The sequence below is a fragment of the Pleurodeles waltl genome, chromosome 5 (genome assembly GCF_031143425.1).
Source record: "Pleurodeles waltl isolate 20211129_DDA chromosome 5, aPleWal1.hap1.20221129, whole genome shotgun sequence".
In the NCBI taxonomy this organism is placed as follows: domain Eukaryota; kingdom Metazoa; phylum Chordata; class Amphibia; order Caudata; family Salamandridae; genus Pleurodeles; species Pleurodeles waltl.
The window spans coordinates 772,605,796-772,629,464 of NC_090444.1; the positions used below are offsets into that span (position 1 = coordinate 772,605,796).

Below are 23,669 nucleotides of genomic sequence, written 5' to 3' on the forward strand. Positions count from 1 at the left end.
ATGGGAGTTTGGAGTGGAACCTTTCTTGGGACAGGCCTTGTCTCCAGTTTGGTGTCCATGCTGTTTACAGCTATGACACCAGGCCTTTTTGGGATCAAAGTTTTTACCCTTGTACCCATTGTTTTGTGAAGAGGCTCTGGGCCCACCCTCCTGTGCAGGTTTTTGGGGGCCTGTAGAAGACTCTTTACTATTTTTAGTTTTGGTTGTCTCATCACCCTTCCCCTGGGGAGTCTTTGTGACCCCTTTCTTTTGGTCACCCCCTGTTGAAGTCTTGGACACCCTTGTCTTGACCCAATGGTCCGCCTTCTTTCCCAATTCTTGGGGAGAAATTGGTCCTAGGTCTACCAGATGCTGATGCAGTTTATCATTGAAACAATTACTTAACAGGTGTTCTTTCACAAATAAATTGTACAGCCCATCATAATTACTTACACCACTGCCTTGAATCCAACCATCTAGTGTTTTCACTGAGTAGTCAACAAAGTCAACCCAGGTCTGGCTCGAGGATTTTTGAGCCCCCCTGAACCTAATCCTATACTCCTCAGTGGAGAATCCAAAGCCCTCAATCAGGGTACCCTTCATGAGGTCATAAGATTCTGCATCTTGTCCAGAGAGTGTGAGGAGTCTATCCCTACACTTTCCTGTGAACATTTCCCAAAGGAGAGCACCCCAGTGAGATCTGTTCACTTTTCTGGTTACACAAGCCCTCTCAAAAGCTGTGAACCATTTGGTGATGTCATCACCATCTTCATATTTAGTTACAATCCCTTTAGGGATTTTCAACATGTCAGGAGAATCTCTGACCCTATTTATGTTGCTGCCACCATTGATGGGTCCTAGGCCCATCTCTTGTCTTTCCCTCTCTATGGCTAGGATCTGTCTTTCCAAAGCCAATCTTTTGGCCATCCTGGCTAACTGGATGTCCTCTTCACTGGGGCTATCCTCAGTGATTTCAGAGGTGTTGGTCTCTCCTGTGAGGGAACCAGCATCTCTGACTATTATTTTAGGAGTCAGGGTTTGAGGGACCCTGTTCTCCCTAGATAGGACTGGTAGGGGGGAATTGTCCTCCAAGTCACTATCCTCTTCCTCTGAGTTGCCACCCTCAGAGGGGTTGGCCTTTTCAAACTCTGCCAAAAGCTCCTGGAGCTGTATTTTGGTAGGTTTGGGGCCCATTGTTATTTTCTTTATTTTACAGAGTGACCTTAGCTCCCTCATCTTAAGATGGAGGTAAGGTGTGGTGTCGAGTTCCACCACAGTCACATCTGTGCTAGACATTTTGCTTCTAAAAGTTGGAATACTTTTTAAGAATCTACAACTGGTTCTAGAATCTAATTCAAACTTTTACAAACTTTTAAACTCTAAAAGAAATGCTAAACAGGATCTAACACAAGGCCCTAGCAGGTCTTTTAAGAATTTAGAAAACTTTTCAAATTGCAAAAATCAATTTCTAATGACAATTTTGGAATTTGTCGTGTGATCAGGTATTGGCTGAGTAGTCCAGCAAATGCAAAGTCTTGTACCCCACCGCTGATCCACCAATGTAGGAAGTTGGCTCTGTATGTGCTATTTCAAAGTAAGGAATAGCATGCACAGAGTCCAAGGGTTCCCCTTAGAGGTAAAATAGTGGTAAAAAGAGATAATACTAATGCTCTATTTTGTGGTAGTGTGGTCGAGCAGTAGGCTTATCCAAGGAGTAGTGTTAAGCATTTGTTGTACATACACATAGACAATAAATGAGGTACACACACTCAGAGACAAATCCAGCCAATAGGTTTTGTTATAGAAAAATATATTTTCTTAGTTTATTTTAAGAACCACAGGTTCAAATTCTACATGTAATATCTCATTCGAAAGGTATTGCAGGTAAGTACTTTAGGAACTTTAAAGCATAAAAATTGCATGTATACTTTACAAGTTATTGACAAATAGCTGTTTTAAAAGTGGACACTTAGTGCAACTTTCACAGTTCCTAGGGGAGGTAAGTATTTGTTAGGTTAACCAGGTAAGTAAGACACTTACAGGGCTTAGTTCTTGGTCCAAGGTAGCCCACCGTTGGGGGTTCAGAGCAACCCCAAAGTCACCACACCAGCAGCTCAGGGCCGGTCAGGTGCAGAGTTCAAAGTGGTGCCCAAAACACATAGGCTAGAATGGAGAGAAGGGGGTGCCCCGGTTCCGGTCTGCTTGCAGGTAAGTACCCGCGTCTTCGGAGGGCAGACCAGGGGGGTTTTGTAGGGCACCGGGGGGGACACAAGTCCACACAGAAATTTCACCCTCAGCAGCGCGGGGGCGGCCGGGTGCAGTGTAGGAACAGGCGTCGGGTTCGCAATGTTAGTCTATGAGAGATCTCGGGATCTCTTCAGCGCTGCAGGCAGGCAAGGGGGGGATTCCTCGGGGAAACCTCCACTTGGGTAAGGGAGAGGGACTCCTGGGGGTCACTTCTCCCGTGAAAGTCCGGTCCTTCAGGTCCTGGGGGCTGCGGGTGCAGGGTCTCTCCCAGGCGTCGGGACTTTAGGTTCAAAGAGTCGCGGTCAGGGGAAGCCTCGGGATTCCCTCTGCAGGCGGCGCTGTGGGGGCTCAGGGGGGACAGGTTTTGGTACTCACAGTATCAGAGTAGTCCTGGGGTCCCTCCTGAGGTGTTGGATCGCCACCAGCCGAGTCGGGGTCGCCGGGTGCAGTGTTGCAAGTCTCACGCTTCTTGCGGGGAGCTTGCAGGGTTCTTTGGAGCTGCTGGAAACAAAGTTGCAGCTTTTCTTGGAGCAGGTCCGCTGTCCTCGGGAGTTTCTTGTCTTTTCGAAGCAGGGGCAGTCCTCAGAGGATGTCGAGGTCGCTGGTCCCTTTGGAAGGCGTCGCTGGAGCAGGATCTTTGGAAGGCAGGAGACAGGCCGGTGAGTTTCTGGAGCCAAGGCAGTTGTCGTCTTCTGGTCTTCCGCTGCAGGGGTTTTCAGCTAGGCAGTCCTTCTTCTTGTAGTTGCAGGAATCTAATTTTCTAGGGTTCAGGGTAGCCCTTAAATACTAAATTTAAGGGCGTGTTTAGGTCTGGGGGGTTAGTAGCCAATGGCTACTAGCCCTGAGGGTGGGTACACCCTCTTTGTGCCTCCTCCCAAGGGGAGGGGGTCACAATCCTAACCCTATTGGGGGAATCCTCCATCTGCAAGATGGAGGATTTCTAAAAGTTAGAGTCACTTCAGCTCAGGACACCTTAGGGGCTGTCCTGACTGGCCAGTGACTCCTCCTTGTTGCTTTCTTTGTTCCCTCCAGCCTTGCCGCCAAAAGTGGGGGCCGTGGCCGGAGGGGGCGGGCAACTCCACTAAGCTGGAGTGCCCTGCTGGGCTGTGACAAAGGGGTGAGCCTTTGAGGCTCACCGCCAGGTGTTACAGCTCCTGCCTGGGGGAGGTGTTAGCATCTCCACCCAGTGCAGGCTTTGTTACTGGCCTCAGAGTGACAAAGGCACTCTCCCCATGGGGCCAGCAACATGTCTCTGGTGTGGCAGGCTGCTGGAACTAGTCAGCCTACACAGACAGTCGGTTAAGTTTCAGGGGGCACCTCTAAGGTGCCCTCTGTGGTGTATTTTACAATAAAATGTACACTGGCATCAGTGTGCATTTATTGTGCTGAGAAGTTTGATACCAAACTTCCCAGTTTTCAGTGTAGCCATTATGGTGCTGTGGAGTTCGTGTTTGACAGACTCCCAGACCATATACTCTTATGGCTACCCTGCACTTACAATGTCTAAGGTTTTGTTTAGACACTGTAGGGGTACCATGCTCATGCACTGGTACCCTCACCTATGGTATAGTGCACCCTGCCTTAGGGCTGTAAGGCCTGCTAGAGGGGTGTCTTACCTATACTGCATAGGCAGTGAGAGGCTGGCATGGCACCCTGAGGGGAGTGCCATGTCGACTTACTCGTTTTGTCCTCACTAGCACACACAAGCTGGCAAGCAGTGTGTCTGTGCTGAGTGAGAGGTCTCCAGGGTGGCATAAGACATGCTGCAGCCCTTAGAGACCTTCCTTGGCATCAGGGCCCTTGGTACTAGAAGTACCAGTTACAAGGGACTTATCTGGATGCCAGGGTCTGTCAATTGTGGATACAAAAGTACAGGTTAGGGAAAGAACACTGGTGCTGGGGCCTGGTTAGCAGGCCTCAGCACACTTTCAATTGTAAACATAGCATCAGCAAAGGCAAAAAGTCAGGGGGCAACCATGCCAAGGAGGCATTTCCTTACACCTCCTCTAAAAGGTGTTTTGCGGAAGGTGGTATAAGATCCTCTGCTCTGCGGGGAGTAGAGTGCGCCCATGGCCTTGGCAGTGTCAGTGTCCTTTTTGAGCTTTTCTATGGCTGTGTCGACCTCCGGACCGAACAGAAGTTTTTCGTTTACTGGCATGTTAAGTACTGCCTGCTGAATTTCTGGCTTGAATCCAGACGTTCTGAGCCATGCGTGCCTACGGATGGTAACCGACGTATTAATGGTCCTTGCGGCTGTGTCTGCTGCATCCATAGAGGAGCGTATTTGATTGTTGGAAATGTTTTGACCCTCCTCAACAACCTGTTTTGCTCTTTTTTGTAGATCTTTTGGGAGATGTTCAATGAGATGCTGCATCTCATCCCAGTGGGCTCTGTCGTATCGCGCTAGCAGCGCTTGTGAGTTTGCGATGCGCCACTGGTTTGCTGCTTGGACAGCGACCCTCTTCCCGGCTGCATCGAACTTTCTGCTTTCTTTATCTGGGGGAGGTGCATCCCCAGAAGTGTGTGAATTTGCCCGTTTTCTGGCAGCCCCTACCACCACAGAGTCTGGTGGCAGCTGAGAGGTGATGAATACAGGGTCCGTAGGAGGCGCCTTATACTTTTTGTCCACTCTAGGCGTTACTGCCCTACTTTTAACTGGTTCCTTGAAGATCTCCTTTGCATGGCGTAGCATGCCTGGGAGCATAGGCAGGCTTTGGTAGGAGCTGTGGGTGGAGGAGAGGGTGTTAAATAAAAAGTCATCCTCTACTTGTTCAGAGTGTAGTTCCACATTATGGAACTGTGCTGCTCTAGCCACCACTTGTGAATAGGCTGTGCTGTCCTCAGGTGGTGATGGCCTAGTTGGGTATGTGTCTGGGCTGTTATCAGACACTGGTGCATCGTACAAGTCCCACGCGTCTTGATCTTGGTCATCGTGGCTCATGGCGGTGTGAGCTGGCGAATGTGACGGGGTGTAAGTTGGCGAAGCCGGAGTTACAGGTGGAGGCGAGGGAGGAGGTGTTACCTTCTTTGCTGTTTGTTGCTGAGGAGCCTCTAGTGCTATAAACTGAAGTGTTCTCTTTCTTTTGACAGGTGGAAGGGTACTGATCTTCCCTGTCCCCTGCTGAATAAAGATACGCTTTTGCGTGTGATCCGCTTCAGTGGATTGCAGTTCCTGTTCGAATCTGTGTTTTTTCATTTGTGAAGACATAGAATGCTCTTCAGTATAGGAGCCTGAAACTGGGTCTGTTGGTGCTTTTTTCGGCTCCGAAAACCCTGTTGTTTGTCTTTTCGGCTCCGAGGTAACCTTCCTCTTCTTTTGTGCCGAAAAATCTTGGCCCCTATGGTCTTCGGCGCCACTGTCTCGGCGTCGATCCGTGTCGACACCGAACTCTCGGTGTCGATGCTTCTCTTTAGCACTCTCTCGGTCCCGAGGAGGCTGCGTGCCGGTGTCTCGACCGGAGTCGGACGATCTCGACACTGAATGGGCCTTTTTCGGTGCCGATTGTTGGTCACCGGTAATTTGGGTTGAGCCATGGCCGGTTGGCAGTGGCGTCCCCTGGGCCTTTTTGAAGTTCTGATCTCGACGTCTTACTCACAGTTTTTGTATTGTCGAGTTCGTCGGAGTCTGAATCCTGGATGGAAAAGGATTCCTCCTGTTCCTCTTCTGTCTCGAACTGTCGATGCTCCTTTGGCGTGGACGCCATCTGCAGTCTTCTCGCTCGACGGTCGCGCAGAGTTTTTCGGGACCGGAACGCCCGACAGGCCTCACAGGATTCTTCGCTGTGCTCGGGTGACAGGCACAGGTTATAGACCGAGTGTTGGTCCGTATAAGGATATTTGTTGTGGCATTCAGGGCAGAATCGAAACGGGGTCCGTTCCATCGGCGTTGCTCTCCACGCGGTCGGGCCGACTAGGCCCCGGCGGTGTGCCGAAATCTACCCTGAAGGGCACCGAAGCGCTTCGATGTTCAATGCGTCGTCGTGTGTGTTTATCTCGAACCGGATCGCAACGATACCGTCGAAAATCTTCCGTTTTCAGCTATCTTTCCGTTCCGAAACTCGGAGCGACAGGAACACGTCCGAACCCGATGGCGGAAAGAAAACAATCGAAGATGGAGTCGACGCCCATGCGCAATGAGCACAGAAGGAGGAGTCACTCGGTCCCGTGACTCGAAAACACTTCTTCGAAGAAAAACAACTTGTAACACTCCGACCCAACACCAGATGGCGAGCTATTGCAGAACATGTGTATCTACAGCGACAGATGCCATCGAACTAATATTTATTTACAAATGTACAGTTTTTATCCAACTTCTAACTGCTACAGGCTCCCAGGGAGGTGGGAGGGCACATTTGAATCTGCAGCGTCTCATGCCACGAACAGATGTACACTGGGTTATTGACATTTTCTGTTCAATGGCATGTGTAGCTGCAGATACACATGCTGTGCATAGACTAGTAAGCAGTTATCTCCCCAAAAGCGGTGGCTTAGCCTGTAGGAGTTGAAGTTGTCTGAAATAATGTTCGTAATACAGCCTGTCCTACTGTGGCTTGTTGTGTTGTTAACACATCTACCCAGTAATGTTTTGTGAATGTATGAGGCGTAGACCATGTGGCTGCCTTACAGATTTCTGTCATAGGTATATTTCCTAGAAAGGCCATTGTGGCACCTTTCTTTCTAGTGGAGTGCGCCTTTGGCGTAATAGGCAGATCTCTTTTTGCTTTAATATAGCAGGTCTGAATACATTTCACTATCCATCTGGCAATGCCTTGTTTGCATATTGGATTTCCTGCACGAGGTTTTTGGAAGGCTACAAACAATTGTTTTGTCTTGCAAAATTGTTTTGTTCTATCAATGTAATACATTAGTGCTCTTTTGATGTCTAACGTATGGAAGGCTCTTTCGGCTACTGAATCTGGTTGTGGAAAAAAGACTGGGAGTTCTACTGTTTGGTTTAGGTGGAACGGTGATATAACTTTTGGTAAGAATTTGGGATTTGTACGGAGAACCACTTTATGTTTATGTATTTGTATAAAGTGAATGCTTGTATTTCACTTACTCTTCTCAGAGATGTGATAGCTATTAGGAAGGCTACTTTCCAGGTTAAGTATTGCATCTCACAAGAGTGCATGGGTTCAAATGGTGGACCCGTGAGTCACGTTAATACAATATTGAGGTTCCACGAGGGAACTGGTGGTGTTCTCGGGGGTATGATTCTTTTTAAACCCTCCATAAATGCTTTGATGACTGGGATTCTAAAGAGTGATGTTGAATGTGTAATCTGCAGATATTGCTGTGAGATGTATTTTGATAGAAGAAAAAGCTAGTTTTGACTTTTGTAAGTGTAATAAATAGCTTACAATGTTTTTTGCAGAAGCACGTAGTGGTTGAATTTGATTATTATGGCAGTAATAAACAAATCTTTTCCATTTGTTTGCGTAACAATGTCTTATAGTAGGTTTCCTAGCTTGCTTAATGACCTCCATACATTCTTGTGTAAGGTCTAAGTGTCCAGACTCTAAGACTTCAGGAGCCAGATTGCTAGACTGAGCGATGCTGGATTCGAGTGTCCGATCTGCTGTTTGTGTTGAGTTAACAGATCTGGTGTGCTTGGTAGTTTGATATGAGGTACTACTGACAGGTCCAGTAATGTTGTATACCATGGTTGGCGAGCCCAGGTTGGTGCTATTAGCATTAGTTTGAGTTTGTTTTGACTCAATTTGTTTACCAGATAAGGAATGAGTAGGAGAGGGGATAAGCGTAGGCAAATATCCCTGACCAACTCATCCATAACGCATTGCCTTTGGACTGAGGGTGTGGATACCTGGACGCGAAGTTTTGGCATTTTGCGTTTTCTTTTGTTGCAAATAGGTCTATTTCGGTGTTCCCCATCGTAGAAAGTAAGTTTGTAGTATCTGGGGATGAATTTCCCATTCGTGTGTCTGTTGGTGAGCTCGACTGAGATTGTCGGCCAACTGATTTTGAATCCCTGGGATGTATTGTGCTATTAGGCGAATGTGATTGTGAATCGCCCAATGCCAAATATTTTGTGCTAAGAGACACAGTTGTAATGAGTGTGTCCCTCCCTGTTTGTTTAGGTAATACATTGTTGTCATGTTGTCTGTTTTGACAAGAATGTGTTTGTGGGCTATTAGCAGTTGAAATGCTTTCAATGCTAGAAACACTGCTAACAGCTCTAAATGATTTATATGTAGTTGCCTTTGTTGAACGTCCCATTGTCCCTGTATACTGTGCTGGTTGAGGTGTGCTCCCCACCCCATCATGGAAGCATCTGTTGTGATCACGTATTGAGGCACTGGGTCTTGTAATGGCCGCCCTTGGTTTAAATTTATAGGATTCCACCATTGAAGCGAGAAGTGTGTTTGGCGGTCTATCAACACTAGATCTGGAAGTTGACCCTGTGCTTTTGTCCATTGTATTGCTAGGCACTGTTGTAAGGGCCGCATGTGTAGTCTTGCGTTTGGGACAATGGCTATGCATGAAGACATCATGCCTAGGAGTTTCATTACGTACCTTACTTGATAGTGTTGGTTTGGGTACATGTTTAGTGTTACATTTTGGAAGGCTTGTACCCTTTGCGGACTTGGAGTGGCAATCTCCTTTTGTGTGTTGATTGTTGCTTCTAAGTATTGTTGTATTTGACACGGTTGTAGATGTGATTTTTGGTAGTTTATAGAGAACCCTAGTTTGAGAAGGGTTTCTATGACGTATTTTGGGTGTAGAAGACACGGTTGCTGAGTGCTTGTTTTTTAATAACCAATCGTCCAAGCAAGGGAATAAGTGTATGTGCTGCCTCCTGATGTGAGCGGCTACTACTGCAAGGCATTTTGTGAATACCCTTGGGGCTGTTATGCTGAATGGTAACACTTTGAATTGGTAATGCACGCCTTGGATTACAAACCTCAAGTATTTCCTGTGGGAAGGATGTATGGGTATGTAGAAATAAGCATCCTTGAGATCTAATGTTGACATGTAGTCCTGTTGTTTGAGCAAGGGAATCACGTCTTGAAGTGTCACCATGTGAAAGTGATCTGATTTGATGTAAAGATTCAGTGTTCTGAGGTCTAATATGGGTCTCAGTGTTTTGTCCTTTTTTGGAATTAGGAAATATAGGGAGTAAACACCTGTTCCTTTTTGATGGTTGGGTACTAGTTCTATTGCTTCTTTTTGTAACAATGCTTCGACTTCTAGTTGTAACAGGTCTAAGTGTTGTTTGGACATATCGTGTGCTCTTGGAGGCACATCTGGTGGCAAATGTAGGAATTCTATGCAATAATCATGTTGGATAATGGCTAGGACCCACGCGTCCGTAGTTATGTGTTCCCAGTTGTGGTAATAATCTGTAAGTCTCCCCCCCCCACTGGTGTTGTGTGGTGGGGGTTTGTGACATTGAAGTCACTGCTTGGTTTGTGGGGTTTTTGGGCTCTGGAATTTCCCTATTGCTTTAGGGAACTGTCCACCCCTATATTGTCCTCGAAAACCTCCTCTCTGATATTGGCCCTGATATGTGGGTCTGACTTGTGAGGTGGAAGGCTCTGTGGTTTGGGCCCAAAACCCCCCTCTAAAGTGCGGCTTCCTGAAAGTGCCTCTGCTCTGTGGGGAGTAGAGCGCGCCCATGGCTTTGGCCGTGTCCGTGTCTTTTTTCAGTTTTTCTATCGCCGTATCCACCTCCGGCCCAAACAATTGTTGTTCGTTGAAAGGATTATTCAGCACAGCCTGCTGGATTTCTGGATTAAATCCGGAGGTTCGTAACCATGCGTGTCTACGAATGGTTACTGCCGTGTTCACTGTCCTCGCCGCCGTGTCTGCTGAGTCCATAGCCGACCTTATTTGGTTGTTCGAGATAGCTTGGCCCTCCTCAACAACCTGTTGGGCACGTTTGTGGAACTCTTTGGGAAGGTGCTGAATGAGATGTTGCATTTCATCCCAATGTGCCCTGTCATATCGTGCCAACAGAGCTTGGGAATTGGCAATTCGCCATTGATTGGCTGCCTGTGCTGCCACCCTCTTGCCTGCTGCATTGAATTTCCGACTTTCTTTGTCGGGCGGTGGTGCGTCTCCAGAAATTTGTGAGTTTGCCCTTTTCCGGGCTGCTCCTACTACCACCAAATCAGGAGTTAACTGTTGCATGATAAATACAGGGTCGCTAGGGGGAGGTTTATATTTCTTCTCCACCCTAGGCGTGATGGCTCTGCCTTTGACTGGGTCCTGAAACACCTGTTTGGCATGTTTTAACATGCCTGGCAGCATTGGCAAGCTTTGGTATTGGTTGTGCGTAGATGACAGGGTGTTGAATAAAAAGTCGTCCTCTATGGGCTCTGCATGTAATGCTACATTATGGAATGTAGCTGCTCTTGAAACCACCTGCATGTATGCGGTACTGTCCTCAGGTCGTGACGGCCTTGCCGGGTAGCAATCAGGACCATTGTCTGAGACCGGTGCATCATACAAATCCCATGCATCCGGGTTATCTTGGCTCATCCCTGTTTGTGTTGGTGACTGCATCATTGGGGGTGTTGCTACCGGGCACAGATGTGGCGACTGTGTTGGCGATTGCTGTGGCGAGAACTGTGGTGGTGTCTTTTCTTTAGCCACTTTCGCTTTTGGCTGCATTTCGGCCTATTGGAATGCGAGCTTGAGCTTCATCTTTATTGGAGGAAGAGTTCTGATTCTCCCCGTGTCTTTTTGTATATGCAGCCTCCTCTGGGTATGGTCTGGCTCTCCCATGCCCAGTTCTTGTTCAAATCGGTGACCTTGTAATTGTTTTGGAAGGCCTTGTTCCTCTGAATAGGAGCCTTGTTTTGGCTCCGAGGCCGCATGTTTCGGCACTGAAATCTTTGATAGTCTTTTTTGGCTCCAAGGAAACCTTTTTGACTTTCGGTGTGCTGAACTCTCGGTGCAGAGTCTGGTCGGAGCCGGTATCGCCACCGGAGTCGGATGTCTTCGTCTGGCTTCGGGAGGCCTTTTTCGGTGCCGATGTTTGGTCACCGTGTTTTCGGGTTAAGCCATGGCCTGTTGGCGGTGGTGTCCCCTTGGCCTTCATTATCTTGGTGTGAGTTTTTACCGGGGCTGGTTTACTCACGGTTTGTTGCGTCTTCGGCTGCTCGCTCTCGGACTCGTCTGAGTCTGAATCTGGAATGGAGAATCTCTCCTCTTCTTCGAAGTCGGTGTGCGCGGCCGGTGTCGACGCCATCTGGAGTCTTCGAGCTCTTCGATCCTGCAGTGTTTTCTTGGATCGAAATGCCCGACAGGCCTCGCAAGTATCCTCTTTGTGTTCGGGGGACAAACACAGATTACAGACCAAGTGTTGGTCTGTATAAGGATACTTTGCGTGGCAGTTGGGGCAGAAGCGGAAGGGGGTCCGGTCCATTACATTTGAAGATGGACGCGGTCGGGCCGACCAGGCCCCGCCGAGGAGTGGAAGCCCCGAAGGGCCGCCGGAGCTCTTCTTTCTTCAGTGTCGATGTGCTAGCACTAACCTGGTACAGAGCGCAAACAATACCGTTGAATTTTCCGATGGATAACTATTTTTTCTGAACCGAACTACGGAGCGAAGAGGAACACGTCCGAACCCGATGGCGGAAAGTAAACTATCTAAGATGGAGACGACGCCCATGCGCAATGGAGCTGAAAGGAAGGAGTCCCTCGGTCTCGTGACTCGAAAAGACTTCTTCGAAGAAAAACAACTTGTAACACTCCGAGCCCAACACTAGATGGCAGGATAATGCACAGCATGTGTATCTGCAGCTACACATGCCATCGAATATATATATATATATATATATATATATATATATATATATATATATATATATATATATATATATATATATATAGTTTAAATACATATAGTTTTAAATGGTGCTGCTGCATCCCAGAACCAACTACATTAGTATAGGCAGTACAGTTATCATCCTAACAACCATTGGTTTCCAAGCCTTTTTAGTGTAAGGAACAATGGCAATGCTGCTGCTGCAAAATCCTCTCTACACCAGACAAGGCAACCTTAAAGGTTTTCACCATGTGAGCCTATGAAGAGAGAACTCTGGTCCTGGAGAGTACGGAGCCCTTCAGCTGAATGCAGAGCTATGAGCCCAAAACTGTCTGACTAGACACTGAAGATCATTTAAAGTGTGAAGCAAAGGAGAGAGTGGAACTGTAAGATGGACACTGCCTAAACAGCCATTCCAAATGTACTAAAGACAACGCTATATTATGTGGCCTACAACTATGTAGAGCTGCCACTCACCAGAAAGAAACTCCATTTAGTGGTTTCTAGTTTTCCTTGGTTCAACCTTGTAATGCTGGTTCTTCACCGGGTGATTATGCAAAGACTACTGACAGTGTCAGAAAATAGAACTTGCGGACTGGCAGATCTGCTACCAGTCACAATCCTTCTCCTGGGACTCAGGACGTGCTATTACATAGCAAAAAACCTTAGATACACAATTGTTAAAAAGAATTAGAATGGCTGCCCAGTTTATCTTCAATAGATTTTCTTTTGAATTTACTGCAGTTGACTTGGATGCCTACAATTGTTTACTTGATGGAATAATCTTTTGAACCTAAGAGAGACAATGTAGGAGAGCCTTCATTTTGGAAACAAGGACATAAGGCAGCTCTCAATTTTGGGGAGGATTTATTTCAGTTCCACTCAGATTCACTGCATCACTTAAAAAAAAAAAGAAAGCAGCACTCTTGCACCATCTGGAAACTTTGCAAGGCAATAAATTATGTTGCCAGTCTACCAACAATTCTCGAAACGTACACTTAACTGCTTCAAAAAAAAAAAAAATGAGTTAGAGAAACTAGTTACCTGACTGCCTCCATGTTCTGTGTTAATGTAGCGTGGCATTGGGAACCGGCTTTGCAGAATCTCCTGAGCATCATCTGATGGGGCTTGCAGAAGATGTTTGAAGTTTTCATACTCAGGCATGTCCTGGTATCCAGCTTTACGCCACTGCGCTATTGTCTATCAAAAACAGCACACAATACGAAAATGCTCTTAGCATATCAATGCTTTGGTGATATCAAAACCCACAAGAAACTCAGTCTAGTACGTCACCAGAAGCATGACAACGTTGCCAAAACCATAAAATGCTATTAACAATTCCATCATTTATAGTTAGACGATTTGAATTTACCAGTTGCTGAATGCAAGTCCTTAAGGGATAGTCAACTCCCACCTGCCCGTTTTTAACATTGTAGCCTACACCATTTAGCTTTTCTACAGAGTAAATGTAAGTGTTAGAACCACTGGGAGAAGGCACACTACAATGATTCTGCTCCCCCACCATAATGCTTTGCTGAACTGGAGGAAAAGCCAAAGTGTATCTCACCCACAGTAGAGTATGACTACATTCTCCTCATGGTGACAAGGGTTGAAGGACAGTGGAAGGTAGTTGACTGAATGGCAGACGGCATAGGCTTTTATGCTGTAACTCTATGCAAGGCTTCTACTTGACCTTAGTCTTAGTGTATGTTCATGATTGTACATATGGGTGGTGTACAGAGAATATATGTTGTATAAACGATTTACATTGTGAAGACATACTGCATCCTGCCCAAAAGGGTTGTTCCTTTCAAAATGTTCAGGCCTTTCCAGATACTCTATGCTTGAGGCTGCACTAAGAAAGCCCATAACAGTTTGACCCAGCATTCATTTCAGAAGAAAGGCAACATATTGGGTGTAGGAGGCTGGCTCAGTTTATGGTGTACACCTATTGTGTGGCACTCTGTACTGAGTCCAGGCAATCCTTCGTGATAGTGCTTAGGTGTCCAGATAGCGAACGCTCTCAAGGGTAGTTGTGGTGAACAGCTAAAGCTTATCCATGAGGAGCGTAAAACACTTGCAATACCACAATATTCAGTCAGTAACTCTTACACAAGAAAGAACCACTTCAGGTGTTGCAAAATAAAGAACTCTTTATTACAACACTAAGACTGTACTAACATTGGTACAGCTCCACTTGGAATTATCAACACAAAATATACACTTTTACTTAGCAACAAGCAGGAAAAGCCTAGAAATACATGGGTCCCTATTTTTCTGGGGGGCTGGGAGGGGCGGCAGAATCATTCGGCCACCTGACAGAGCTACGTGCACCTCCCTTGGGGAGCTGGACAGGTGGGGTCGTTACTCCCCTGTCCTTTGTGTAGTTTTGCACCACAGCGAGAACGGGGGTGGGGGTCCTGAACTGGTGCAAATTTGAATTATGCAAGGGGGGGGGGGGCACCAAATGTGCCCTGCAAAGCATTCTGGTGGCGCTCAGAGGCCACCCCAGCGGCACCTATTTCAAAGGAAATCCTTTGTTCTGCCTTCCCCTGATTGAGTTAAGCTCATCAGCAGGAGGGCAGAACAGTGTCTGGGGTCGGCAGCAGCATAGGTTGACAGCCAGACCCCATAAGGCTCTACAGGCAGAACTGGGGATCCTCTATGGAACCCCCAGAGTACATGGGATCATGCAACTAGCACTGGAATCGGTGTAGCTGCATGATTCAAACATGTTTGGATACCAAACATGCCAAGGTTTGGAGAAGCCATTATGTAGTTGCATCATTCGTGTTGATCAGTGTCCACTACATACATTATGATTGCTTCCCTGCACTTACAGAGCCCAAGGAATGGATTCTGAGATTTGTAGGGGTACCCTGCGTATGCTGTGGTACCCTCACGCTTAGAGACATGCAGCCTGCCCTTGGGCTGAAGGGCCTACCATAGGGGTGACTTGCAGTGTTCAAGTGCGGGGACCATGATATAAGGCAAGCCTTATACCCGAGGTGAAAGGTGCACACACCATTTCATGCAGCCTGCAATGGCAGGCCTGCATACAGTACCCATGGGTGGCATAATAGATGCTGCAGCTCATGGGAGACCCCTGGTGTACCAATGCCCTGGGTACCCAAGTACCCTATTCTAGGGACTTACATGGGTGCACCAGTATGCCAATTGTGGGGTGTAAATGTTTACCAGCAACTAAATTTAGAGGAGAGAGCACAGACACTTGGGTCCTCATTAGCAGGATCCTGGTGCACTGCAGTCTAAACACACTGACACCAGGCAAAAAGTAGGGGGAACTGTCAGAAAGTTGCTTCTTTCCTGCATTGGGCAAAAAATCTGCTATTTCTCAATCGCCCAGCAAAAGAGACAAAATCCTCAAAGGCAGGAATAGCAGCATCTAGAATCAGAGTGTCAAACATCTATATAGGAAGCCTAATTCCATGCCAGATTTTCAGCATAGCCCCAAACCTGCCAAAAGACAGAACTGCTCAGGTATCGATACTGGTTCAGGATAGATTTTGGTTGTGTCTGAAAGTAACTTAGCCATATTCAGGATGTCCACATTGCAGGGGGGCATATCTGTCCTACCCAAATCTGAGAGGCACGTGGAAACAGGAGAAATCCCACAAAAAGACTAACTTGTCGCTTTTGGAATATTAATCCCTTTCAACAACTGGTGCCTGTTACGGTTTTTGAAGGTGACACTTTTTAATCTTTCCCCTGACTTCATACTATTCCTCCTCAGAAATTGTTAAGAACTGGTTTTGCCGACCCAATTCCCTATTTTCATGTTAGACTAGGAGGAAACTCTGCTGCTAGACTCACAGGAGGCAGTAGACCATGAAACTCCTAATTGATTTGTTAAATCCTCCCGTACATTTAAGTCTAGGACAGGAACAGATCCAAGACTAGGATAATGATGCACCCTTGCGTTAGTTCTATTGGATTGCAACATTTATTTATATAGCGCTTATTACCCCTATGTGGGGCACCAAAGCACTTGCCAGCACGGGTAGCATGCTACACTGTGTAGAGTGTTTGGTTGGAAGTGTGGTGTCTTTGTTTTGATACTGTTTGAGAAGTGTTTCCATGTCGTGCAAATGTGGTTACTGTGTAATGGGATGCAGCACTTAGTGTGATGGATGAAAAAGTGTAGGAGACAGGCATGTAGTTTATGACTTTGTGTGCTGACAAGCTTTGAGCAGTTCTGCAGGTCCCTTTTTGGTATTTTTATGTTCATAGTCCAATTAGATAGTTACTACACTAGGTTGTCCATTCTGAGATATTTTCTTTAAAGTTTCTGGTCCTGAACAAGCATCAGTTAAAAAGAAAGAAACGGAGGAGAGATCTGCTGGGATGGACTTGGTTAATATCATCCTAAATCTGATTGTCACTGTGAGATGTCAATAAGTAGCTGTAAGCATGTATCTAGTCTAGACGTGCAGAGGTAGTCCTCTGTTGGCCAGGGGCATGTGGCAGATTAGGTGTTGTCAGTTTGCAGGGGGCATGACTTTTAAAGGAGTGGTTGGAATCTCTGAAATAAGGTGGGGGTAATCTGTAGATATGAGAAATTAAGGCAACTTAGATTAGGCTGCACTCAGAGAGAAGAGGCATGCAGAGGATGGAAAGGAAGGAGAGAATAATGTGAAAGAAAAAAAGGACAGTCTACAACTGGAAGTTTTAAGTCACAGTTGTTTTTTCATGCAGGGATTTTAGAAATACTGTGGTGGGTTTCTAAGATAGAAAGTAAAACCTGTATAAAGAAATAAAATTATATGCGTATTTTACAATACCACTATATGCCATGAGAACCACGGCGTTCACACACATCGTTACCCACTGGGTAAAGACGCTTAAATAGATATGGTTTAATTTTCCCATACTGATAGAAGGAAAACACAAAACAGGAATGTTGTAGGTTTAATGTTTGTGCTCAAGATAATTCTCTACTTTCCCTCTGATAATGAGGGTGGGATAAACGAAAATAGAGTCTGTTTTATTGAATGTAAGTAAAAGTAATGCTTCTTAGAGCAGGTACCACTGGGCTGTCTAGTCTGAAGCAGCCACTACGTAGGTACAATTAAGTGTAAGATCCATCATCAGGTGATCATTTAGCCTTTGTTTAGCAGTAGTCAGTCACCCAAAAGGAAAGCCCTGCTTAGAAACAATGTCCTCACGCTTCCCATCTCCCAAACATACAGTGCTCAGGAAGAGAATTCCAGTGTGAAAGGAACTGTAGTGCCCTGCCATGGAAAAAGAGCTGCTGGAATTCGTCCCATAAGGAGAAGAGCAACCATGATCCAAAAGATACAGGGGTTCTCTTAACACTTAAAACTAGTTGTGGCAAGCCGCTCACTATATAGGGCCCTACAAATGATAATCGCTTCTTTCTAATAACAGCAGTACCCCTATTTGAACTCTGAACTTAGGGAACAGTTAAAGCAAAGCCCTTCGCCTATATGCAGAGTTAACAACTGCTACACATCACCATACCTCGCCAAGATAGATGACAATCTGGAAAAAGGTATCCATGAGGAGAATTCGGTCTTGCAAAATGCTGCTGCTATCCAGGAGAACAGGCTAGAACAAAGAAAACATCAAAGTGGTTGACTAACAAAATTAAAGGTAACACCCAAAAACAATCACATTAAGCCTACAACAGAGGATTCCCTTCTCTGATACAACTAGTATGAGGACAAAATTACATGTGTTCATTCCTGGTTTTAATTTGCTCTCCGGAAGTAAAGACTGGTATTTATTAGGAAAATGCTGGCCCCTAACAAGAAAAGTGGATTTCTGCTTGTGTAACTACAGGCATCACATTTAAAAACAGAAGTATACTGAGTAGCTCCTCAAAGACTAAAAGAAATTGGAAATCGTAAAAGCTTTCACTTTCAGTATTCTTTTTTTTCCGTTTGGACCGGTCTCCAACGCAGGTATATATATTTTTGTGTGCATGTGAGGAATTATAATAAAATCAGGGTCGGAGCAAACTGTGATAAAGTGCAAGTAGAAAAACTGGGGTTCCTTTTAATTGTCTAAGTTTCCAATAATTCTAGTCTTGCAAAACACGCAGACTTCAGAACAGTCTTCCAGAGGAACTAAGACTCAAACCCAAATCATTATCCTTCACAAAAGACTTAACACATCAGTTCAGCTTCTACCTTGATGCTCAATTTAGTTATTTTCCCCTACTTAACCCACCAGCCCGAGTTAACTATTCCTGTTTATTTCCTGTTGTATGGAAAGCACCCTGTTGCTAGGTGCATGCTACACAAACACAGTTAATAAACAGCTAAAACAAACGGGCTAGTTATATATTTTGGATGCTAAAGATTACTGAAGGTTACACACACTACTATGACCATCAGATACAAAAATCTAGGCAGAGGTTATGAAGCTCATAGTTTTAATAACTGAAGTTACCATGGCCTTAATTGGATTTGGCAAATGGAATAGCATTTAATGAATGCACAAAGTTCCTATATGAGAGGAATTATTTGACTGATTCCTCTATGTAGAGATGGAGGCATTTACATGTTTTCCTTATATCGCAGTTGTTTAATTAACAGATCAGGTAAGTCTCCCGTCTGCAGCTGTCACTGTTCCTAAAGATTAGACACCTATCCTACTCTCTCTTCATAGCAGGAAGGAGACAAACACAAATATGCATAAGATGTCACAAATGGTTGCATGTGCCACAATTTGATTTTAGATAGCTTAGGCTCCTTGGCAGACGGAGATGCAAATTACTGCCTTTCCCACACTCTTATGAACCTGGAGGATACAGATTTCTTCAAAGTATTGGTACTGGTTAAGCATGAGCATGTTTATTGGTATAATTAGTGTATTTCTGACAATTAATGTAAACAATAACCCTGCATAAGGAAAACAAAGCATTTTTACATTTAGGGCCCTTGATGAATTATGTTAAACTAAAGAAACTTCTCCTGTTATGTCTAAACTGTTAGACCTGTTTAATGGGAAGGTTGACATTTTTCACTCCATTCTGCTGAACAAAACCGTTTAACTATAATTTTACTAATAAATGATCATCTAAATAGTTCACAATTAGCATTCAAATAACAGTTGTTAATATTAATCAACCGAATTATACTAAATGGCATTGAATTTAGTCCTACACAAGTTTGAGCCTGTGATTTGTAGTTTGTACTCAACCAATCGAACTACTGTGTCAGCTAAACTGCATGTTCAAGAGAAACCATGAAGGATCCATTGCCTAATGAAAGCAACAAATACAAATCACGAAAACAAATGCTTACCAAAAAAAAACAACAAAAAAAAACATCATTGTACTCAGACAAAGGTAATTTTTTGGGCAACATATGTCTGTTAAAAAAAAAAAAAAAAAAAAAAAAATCAGCCAACAAATTTAAAGAATAAAAATTACAAAAATATCTTGACTTTTACATTTAAAATCTAGCCTTTTGTTTCCAAGTTTCTTTTCAAGCATGATGTTCTTACCTCAGGCGGCCCATGAAACGAGTAAGAATAGAGAATAGGTTGGATCATAATAAGAGACTGAGTCAGGTCTTGTCTGGTGAAATGGTGCCGATAGTAAGACGATTCATCTGGACTGTTATTGAACACTTGAAGGAATGGTGATCTCCGCAAATGGAACATAAACTACAGCCACAATAAGAAAAGACACAATTCAAAGCTTAAATTAGCCATTTTGACAGGATGCAACAGAACCACCAAAGTAGGTCTACAGTCAATTCACTCAAAGTCCATAATAAATATCTTCACTATACATTATTTAAAATTATATACATGCAACATGAAAAGTACTTAATAAATAAAAGGTACAGCAAGTGAACTAGGATCTAAAGAGAATTATCAAGAATGGATAAAATTATTAAGTTCAAAGCCTTTTGGTACGAATGGTTAGACAACCACACATTCAAACAACTAATGTTGGGGTCGAAGTACCAAATCGCAACGAAAAATACATGGTGCTCCCATGATATCATACACCATGCTACCAATAAGGTGTAAACTGATCATGGACCTAAAGAGTAAACAATCCAACACTACCAAAAGTCAAATGACAGTGACGCACAGCTGGCAGCCAACAATTGGAAACGTTATTGGTTTTCAGAGCAGTAATGTGATTAAATAACACACTAAGTATCAATATCGAATGAGTAGTTCGGATGCCGTGATAAGCCCATTTTAGAGTACAAGTATCCTCCAGAGTGCAGTTAAACTCCAACATCATGTCATGCAAAGTATCAAACCGCTTAGTCATTCCTTTTTACCTTTGAAAATCCACAACCATCTATGATTCAGGTCATCTTATGAGAATAGTTCATCCTATTATACTCCATACTGTGGTTCTTTAGAAGACTTGATGACAATTTTTGATTCTGTAAATTGGACAAGGCCCTGACGTTGTCTTTAGACCAAACACTTGTCGGCTGCCAGCTGCTGTGTACAAATTCTCAATCTAGAATTGTGTGAACCCTTTGTACATTTTATCATTAAATTACTAAACCACCCGAACGCTTGAACTAATTTGAAACGATTTGTCAATGTAACAACAGGTTAACCGTACTTCTCTATCACTTGACTTTTAGTAGATGAAATTACCACATAAGCCTATGCAATTTTAGTTAAGAATTGTAACTATAATGCAACTGTACACAGAGTCATTTTTTTAAAATCCATTTAATTGAAGAATGCCTTTTAAACTATGATGGGTTACTCTCCTCTTTTAGCTCAACTACTGAATGTCCAGTAATCTTTTTTTTATCTCTAACCACACTTGCGAGTTGCACTCAAAACAGTGGCTTACAAAAACAACCAAAATAATTGAAGTATAAAGCCACAGTATAATGGTCCTCTCTTCGAAACCCAGTGAAAATGACGCTCTTCCTGTAGGCCTTGGTGTGAACTGAGAGTGAGAGATCCAACTACTGAGTAATTTGCAGAACTCTTGACTACGGGCAATTAAACAGTCAGAAACCCATCACCAAACTTACCAACCAGCACTCATAATGACCATTTTCATAATCAAATTCCATCTTCAAAGAGCTCCACTGGAAGCATACACTTTTATGAGTATAAGCACATGCAAATTAAGGCATGGATTTTTCAAGCAATGGTTTTTGCATTACATCTCCATTAATATAGCAAAAAGAAAGATCCACTCGCTCTTTATTAAAAGGATGCAGTGGGTGGTTTCACTGAAGGTACATTGTGGAAATTCATTTACACCTCAGACAACAAAAGACTGTGCATCGAGAGGTACTTACCTGTGGGTAGAGGGAAAAGGATTCAGATAATCTGAAAGACGTTGGGTCATCTTTATTGTACTGTCCAAACTTTTGGCACTGTAGGAAAAAAAATGTACACATTACAGGGTGTGCAGTTACACAACGTTGAGAATTAGAAACGGACTAAAAAACTGTTGTACCCAGCCAAGGTTGAGCACAATCTAATATCATGTGTACTTTTATCACTATGTTCACATTTATCTCAATTAAAAACACCCAGGTAGCTCATTTTAAAGTTCTGACCCTAAAACTACATCATGCGCATAATACTAGATAATGAGAAGCAAACATTAAAGACAGGAAAGAGAAATAGCTCTGTGTAAATTTGTATAACAGCAGAGATGGAGCTATATCTGATTTAAAGCTCTTTCAATGATCTGAAGTATCACAGCATCAGAGGTTAGAGAACATGTATTACATACAATTAAGGGGGTTGAGACGAGCCAAGGAATGCCACGAGAATTTCTGCAGAGAGTTTTTACCAAGCCTTAGGGGCTTCACATTCTATGCCATTTTATCAGACTAAACAAAAAACAAACCATGGGGAGGGAATGAGAATAAAATAGAATATCAGTTGCCACTGACTCCCTAGAATCATAGAACTGTAGATGGAAGTGATTCACTGGATTACCACGTGACATATTAGTAGTGTTACACTTGAAAGCATGGAGAGGGGTGGGTATTCTGGTTGTTTAACCAGTAAAATTCAGTGGTAGATTTTACTTAAGGATCCCAATCTGAAGGGCTTGACTCAGGTACCTACCACAAGTGCAAAACAATATTTAAACTCTAGAAAGTCACCTGCGTGTCAATGGGAAGAGAATGACTGAATGTTAGAACACAGTGATAAAAGGAGAGCAAGAACAGTCAATCCAATTACATGTTCATGTCTTATTAATAGAATTCACTTTTGTTCTATTAAGAACTATTATTTCACTTGTTTTAATTCTCTCTAGGATTGGCAGACTGACACTCAGACACAAACTGTGTCAATTCCTTCCTTGAATGTATTTTATGCTAAACACGAGTAGGTCAAAGTAGTTCAGCTAATGTAAATAAGCTTTAGAATAACATTAGAGAAGAAAGTATGTATACAAGAAAGCAACATCAGAGATTACCTGAAACAACCTTAATAAACAACTTGTTACATGATCAAATGGATCACAACTGCATTGCTTTATAGTGCTTTTCAATTAACATTTTGAAACGAGCACTTACCAATCTGATAAGCTGCCTGTCCAGCCAACGCAGTACATCTGGCCCTTCTTCTGATTCTGCTCTGTACACTCCTAGCCGTGCCATTAATACAGCAGCTGCTTCTTGATCAAAGGCAGCTTCTATATGCTGGAGCTGACTCTGTGCATCTGCCCAGCTACAGGTACAACAAGGAATGCAAGAACATATATTACAAGGTTGAAAATAGAAAGCACTGGTGTATGCTTTTTTCCAGTATAGACTCTTGAAGAATATAGCCTGTAGTACAGGAAAGCTTTGTTGGTGTTTTCTTTTCTTTAACACTCACTACTAGGTGGTTTACTTGCAGAAATGGAAAACATGCATCCTAACACTGACAGCTAAAGTTTTACGACAAAAAATTCCTTTTACAAGGCCTCAATTTCTAAATTCATTTGTTCATATTTTTGCACTCCTGGGAACTTTATAAACTCTAATAATGCCCCCAAACCAGAGGCAAAAACATGAAAAGGTTTTATTTAGGAATTTTAACTATATGATTGTAAATAGTGTAATGTTTTTACTTTTTCGGATGGGTTTGCCAGAGGCTCGTACAGAACAAGTTACTTACCTTTGATAAAGCCTTTGATTAGACACTTTATCTATATGCAGATTCATTACCTTAGCATATTCCCAAAGCGTCAGACTGGATCAGGAAAAGCTTGAGCTGTGCCCCTGTGGGCCGGTAGGTGACGTCAAACAGCTCTGTGTTGTAGTAGACGTCATATGTACCAGATGTGACATGTGTGCGCACCAGCGTGCGAGCATCAGTTTTTTTTAAAACTATTTCCGCACCAGACAGAGAAAACAATGTCAGAAGGCTGGCTAACTAGTGTGCAGATTCTAAGGGCTTACAAGAACTTTTTTACGTAGAAAAGTCCAGTTCCATTTGGGAGGATGGAACAGTAAGTAAAGAATCTGTGGCTAGATAGACTACCAAATAAGGTGTTTTTCCCAAGGGAAGTAAATTGCTTAGCTGACAGACTTCTAGACACAGATTCCTTACCTTAGAATAGATGCCAAAGCGATGACTTCCCGAAGGTGGGCCTGCAAACTGGCTCATACCAATAAGTCCTGGAGGACCCAACAGGCAAAGTGCCCATTTGATG

General features: G+C 43.9%; 1 protein-coding gene across 1 annotated transcript in view; it reads right to left on the reverse strand.

Annotated features, from left to right (window-relative positions):
* Positions 1-23,669, reverse strand: part of SEC23B (SEC23 homolog B, COPII coat complex component) — a 192,100-nt gene that overhangs the window by 71,267 nt on the left and 97,164 nt on the right. Inside the window, exons 14-18 of the mRNA XM_069234733.1 lie at positions 22,546-22,699; positions 21,307-21,384; positions 19,514-19,675; positions 17,522-17,608; positions 13,064-13,219 (exon numbers count right to left, since the gene is read on the reverse strand). Of these exons, the coding sequence (XP_069090834.1) occupies positions 13,064-13,219; positions 17,522-17,608; positions 19,514-19,675; positions 21,307-21,384; positions 22,546-22,699 (637 nt within the window). The remainder of the gene's footprint in view (positions 1-13,063; positions 13,220-17,521; positions 17,609-19,513; positions 19,676-21,306; positions 21,385-22,545; positions 22,700-23,669) is intronic.